At 37.3% G+C, this 5704-nt stretch overlaps 1 protein-coding gene across 1 annotated transcript in view; it reads right to left on the bottom strand.

The window, feature by feature from the left end:
• Positions 1 to 252: 252 nt before the first annotated feature.
• Positions 253 to 5704, bottom strand: part of OGFRL1 (opioid growth factor receptor like 1) — a gene marked incomplete at its 5' end in the record, with an annotated part of 29485 nt that continues 24033 nt past the window's right edge. Inside the window, 4 exons of the mRNA XM_019520333.1 lie at positions 253 to 1568; positions 3139 to 3284; positions 3404 to 3470; positions 3566 to 3644. Coding sequence (XP_019375878.1) covers positions 803 to 1568; positions 3139 to 3284; positions 3404 to 3470; positions 3566 to 3644 — 1058 coding nt within the window. The remainder of the gene's footprint in view (positions 1569 to 3138; positions 3285 to 3403; positions 3471 to 3565; positions 3645 to 5704) is intronic.

Raw genomic sequence — 5704 nt, 5'->3', positions numbered from 1 at the left:
TGGGCTCCCCTTAAAAAAGGGTTTACAATGGTGTCAAACTTGGCTGGGTATTATGATTGGTGACCATAGAAGGGATGCCATGTAGAGAACCAGTCTAGGAGTAGAAGGACCACACTTTTCTACTCAGAGGGGGTTAAAGGTAGTAAAACCCATCACAGGGAACACTTGAGAAGAACAAAGAGAACTTAAGCTTATCTGACCCATGCCCCCATAACAAAGACTGTTGTTGTTTACACACCATACAATTTGATCTTGAGTAAGACTTCCAATCTTCTTAGAATGATATTTAATAACATGGAACACTTTGATATTCAGTTCTGAAACACTTTTGCCAAGAGTGCACAACTGTGATTACAGACTTTCCGTCAAATTTTACACTTTAAAATGCAACTGAAGAGAAAAGACTGGATCATCCTGGGAAAGAAAAATCAGCACAGTATCCTTTTCCTAGAAAACAAAAAATTTAGGCATTCCTAGATATTTTTAGTGCTCTAATTTTTAAAATGATGGATGACTGAAGTTGTAAAGTGGTCTTCTTTTCTCTGTAGACTGCAATCTAGCGAAAAAGAGAATGAATTTCTAGGTTCTGAACTCATACAGTTGTTTTAAATCCATTTTGAGTAGTGTACTGTAAACCAAGTTTAAAAAATCACCCCACCAAAAGCCTAATCTGATGCATTCATATCCAGTTTGGTGTCATAAACTTCCTTATGCTACATTAGTCAGCAACTTCATCCAAAATTAAAGAGCCATGAATAATTTGTTTCATTCAGTACAAAACATAATTTGTTTAATTTTAGACTCATGATTTTATTTCATCTTTGTTTTTCATGGTGGTTTCCACTGGAGGTTTATCCTTACCTAAGATGTCTTGCAGATCTGTTGACACATCATTTGAACAATTCTCATTGTCACATAAATCTCCCTTTGCAACTCCTGGATTTTCACAATCTTGGTTTGGATTTTCATCATCTTCTTCGCTTTCTTTTTTGGAATGAGAAATGTTCTCCTTTTTGTCTGAAGGATCTTGAACTTCTTCTAATTTGGAATTCTGACTTTCAGCATCATTGCTCTTTTCACCATTACTCTGCTTAGCAGCTTCACAATTGATTTCTGATCCATTCTGGTCATTTACTTCACCATTTTTTGTAAGTTCTACCTTTTTTTCTTCAGCTGCTTTGCTACTTGAGCTACCAGTTGTAGATGTGTTTTTCAGATCTTTTTGTTTCTTATGTTTAGAAATGTAACTGTTGTGAACAGAAACTGGGGATGCTGACTTTTTACTTGTTTTGTTTCCTTCTGATTTCTGTTTTTTTGGTGGTCCCCAGATGAAATGCTCTGAAGGGGCATAATGCTGCTGGGCAAATCTCAAGAGCTTCCTCCTTTCTCTTCGGTCTCTAATAGTATAAACAAAATATTCTAAAGCACTTTGCTTAATATTAGGAATGGTGTCTTCCACGAGAGCTTCATGGAGAATAAACTTCACAAGAGGAGATTTGAAACTTTCATATCCAAGCTCCCCAAGGCTCTTCAGAATGCGAGTGATTCTTAAGTAGTTGTGTTGGGACCTGAAGGAAAAGACTGACTGTACTCAGATAAAAACAACGTAACAAAAAAGTTATAAAATTAATTTAGTTAAAACCAGAGAGAGAACATCATCTACTAGGTTATAGAACCAGAGCTGGCTTACCTTTGGATGACTTTGGATATGTTATTTAATCATTCTGTGCCTTAATTTCTTATTTGTAAAATGCAGATAATAATGCTTAATAATACCTTCGTTGCAGGAGTAGTGTGTAAAATAATTAATATCTGTAAAGAACTTAAATATTTTTGGATGAAAATAACTAAGAAAGTAACTAATATGATTTATTTATTGTAGCAATATTTCATTGTCTTAAAACTTGCTAATTAGCCTTTAGAAGACTTGAATCATGCAAAATGTTCAGTGAGTAAGACCTGGGGCTCCTGAGAAATTCTGTCTTATTCTGGCTTGATTTAAAGCCCAGTAAGGTCACAGAATTATAGAATCACTGGAAAGCAGTCCTGGAAGGGAATTTTTAGGAGGTTATCTGGTTCAGCCCCCTGCTTAAGGCAGGATCATCCCTGACTATACCCTCCCAGTTAACTGTCTGCCTACCCTGCTCTTGTACAATTCCATGGATGGAGACTCCACTAGCCCTCTAGGTAAACTGTTTGAACTACCCTCAGTCAGAAAGTTCTTCCTAATCTACAGCCTAAAGTTCTTCTACTGCAGTCTGAGACCATGGCTTCTAATCTTGTCCCTTACAGCCAAACAATGGTCCCATCTCCATCCATTCAGGTCAATGGAATGACTCATCTGATTACTAAATCAATGAACCATTTGATGATTTTTTTAAAAAACAAATATTATTCACCCCATTTGCTCATAAGCAATCCTACTTTTAAGAAACCAGGGTGTGCTCATAATGAAAGGAGAAAATATTGCAAGCAAACAAACATACTTCAATTTTAAGGTCAGAAGAGTTAGAAAATTAGTAAGATATAAATAAATAAATGCAATTTTTGGATATAGTGTGGGCCACATTCAATGCAGACTTACTTCCTAGATAATCCCTACAAGGGCAATATGCATATTGCAAAAGTTGTAGCAAGACTTGGTCCAGTACATGTTCAAGCTATATACTTAAATGTTATAGCTACATGCATTAAATAGTAAAATGTTTAATTTGGGGGAAGGAAACTTAACTCAGCTCCACTAAAAGCACGGTTCATTTGTTCCTTCTTGAAAAAGACAAACAAATACTTAGATAATCCAGTGTTTCTTAACAGTGCAGAAGTGTCACTTTAGAAACAGCAGAGAAGTTTGTACAATAGCCTATTATACAACTTAATTTGGAATTGTGCTCTTATTCACTTCAAAGTTCTATTTTCAGGGAATTCATTGCTTTTGGTTGGACTGACAGCAGGTGAGCAGCATAATCACAAGAATATGTAGGAGAGATGCTCACATACAGACACAAAACAATCACTGACTGTTTCTTTTTGTCTCCCTTTCCTGGCATTCTTTGGAAAATACATCTGGTCTTTCTCTAGACAACAAAGGATGAAAATTCTATGCCAATTCTAAAGTATGTAGGGCATGCCATTACTTACTCATTCAAATGCTGAAATCTTTCTTGCCAATTAGCAGCTCGTGCTACATTTCCAGTTTTATCAATTAGTTTTATTCCAAAAAACTCCAGCATCATTTTGTAAGCTAACAGGAATCTTCTAATTGCTTCTTTAGTTTTCTTGAATTCCTAACAAACAAACAAAATTAATCTAAAATCCAAAACAGTCCTAAAATAAGTACTTTGCATTGTAGACAACAAGTATCAATATTAACCTGACAGTTTACATTAAGCAAAATTTTTATTACCTCAATTTCATATGTAGTTAATTCTTTAGCATAGAAGTTCAAACCTTGTTCTCTCAGTGGGAAAAGCCTGTTGGAAAAAAAAAAGTTTGTTACAGTTTACTGTGGAAGAAACACTTAACCAAATCAAAGGTTTAAAACAGAAATAGCCAATAAGTAACCAACCACTGTATATAAGTGTGGTTATGTTCCAGTTTTTCATAGTCTCCTTTCCATTTATTTAGGACTTCTTCAATATAGACGCCTGTATAAATAAATCGGGACACTATTAGGTCGCCATCCAAAACAACTTTCAAGTATATCAAGAAAGCACATGTGACCTGAATATAAAACTAAAATATATAACTTAGTCCCATATCACACCCTATAGTCAAGACAAGCCCTTAAATTAAAAAACACCCATTAGCACAGACCACAAATAGAGACCAATTAATATAGATCAGCTCTTCAATTGGTGCAAACTAGCACAGCTCCATTGATTTCCACTTAAATCAGTGGAGCTACAATGATTTATACCAGCTGAAAATATGGTGCTGTAACCTGTGTAAGGTACATTGATCATCATGCATTCAATGGTCCAGGTTTCTTATTGCATCTAACTTGACAAGCTACTTAGCTACGATATTCAGAGGGAGATGTCTAATCATTACTTTAACACTTGATCCTATCACAGATGTTCAAACCTTGTTTTCTCAGTGGGAAAAGCCTGTTAGAAAAATAAAAGCTTGTTACAGTTTACAATGGAAGAAATGTTAACATATGATCCTTGTTAAGTAACATGTTCTTGATGCAGGAAGAAAGTAATCCATTCAAGCATCTCCCCAAATGCTAAAACCATTAGGACCCAGGAATCTGTTTCACTTAGTTGTAGGTAAAAATTCTGATGCCTCTGGTATTGCTAAAGATTGAGTTTTTCTAGTCAGACAGGAACAAACTACTATGATCTGAGAAACTCAACTTGTACTAGCCTCAAAAGATTATTTGGCCTTCTAGCAACCGCTCCAATCCAACACGAGAGGGACAAACCACACACACACGAAAATTAATTATTTCTACCACAGCAACACTTAGGAGCCAAAGTCATGTGTGAGGATGAAAGATGTTCTTTATCCCCATCACAGAATGATTTAATTATAGCAGCAAAATTTTCAGAGGTGCCAATGCTAGCTCCTCTCCAATTTAAAACTACAATAGTTCAGCAAGCCCTCAAAGTTCATAAGTCAAACTAATCAAAATAATGACATTCTTATAGGTTTGCTCTCTTGAATTTTGAACTTCCCTTGCTAGAATTGTAAAATTCCTAGTTTTTCCATAGCTTCAAAAGAAACCATTTTCCCCACAAGAAATGCCTTCCTTTTCCAGACCTTCTGTCTCTACCCCCCTCTATGGCCAGGGTGAGGGCATATTTATACCCAGCATTGGTGTTGATGTAGTAAAGGATCACCCTGAGAGGCTGAACACCTTCAAGTCAGCTAGTCCTGACAGATTACACCCTAGAGTACTCAAGGAACTGGCAGGTGTCATAGCCCAAACTTTGGTAAAAATATTTGAAAACTCGTGGCGCTCAGGTGAAGTACCCGAGGACTGGAAGAAGACCAATGTGGTACCCATTTTCAAGAAAGGGCGGAAAGTAGATCCCGGGAATTACAGGCCAGTCAGCTTGACCTCAATCCCTGGTAAGATTCTGGAGAAAATTATCAAGGAGACCCTTCTGGATAAGCTGGCTGAGGGCAGCACCCTGAGAGATATCCAGCACAAGTTTGTCACTGGTAGGTCTTGCCTGACCAATCTCATCTCCTTCTATGACCAGGTGACTTATTGCCTGGACAAGGGAGAAGAGATTGACGTCATATATCTGGACTTGAAATAAATAAATAAAAGGATTTGATCTGGTGTTCCACGACCTCCTCATGGAAAAACTGACCAACTGTGCCCTCAGCTACACTACAGTCCAATGGCTGGGAAACTGGCTTTGAGGTTGGACCCAGAAAGTACTGGTCGATGGTAGTGAATCGTTATGGCACGCTGTGACCAGTGGCGTACCCCAAGGCTCTGTTCTTGGACTCGTTCTCTTTAACATTTTTATCAACAATGTGGACTTTGGTGTCAGAAGTGTGCTGGCTAAGTTTGCCAATGACACTAAACTTTGGGGCATAGCGTCCACACCTGCAGACAGGCTAGTGATCCAGGCTGACTTGGATAAACAGCAAGTGGGCAGATACAAACCTGATGATGTAAACCAATAAATGTAAGGTATTACACTTCGGGGAAAAAAACCCCACAGCATAATTATAGGCTTGGTAG

Source organism: Gavialis gangeticus, unplaced genomic scaffold, assembly GCF_001723915.1.
Source record: "Gavialis gangeticus isolate Ggan-Ray unplaced genomic scaffold, GavGan_comp1, whole genome shotgun sequence".
In the NCBI taxonomy this organism is placed as follows: Eukaryota; Metazoa; Chordata; order Crocodylia; family Gavialidae; genus Gavialis; species Gavialis gangeticus.
The sequence above is the reverse complement of the archived record's forward strand: the minus strand, read 5'-3'. Positions and strand labels throughout refer to the sequence as shown.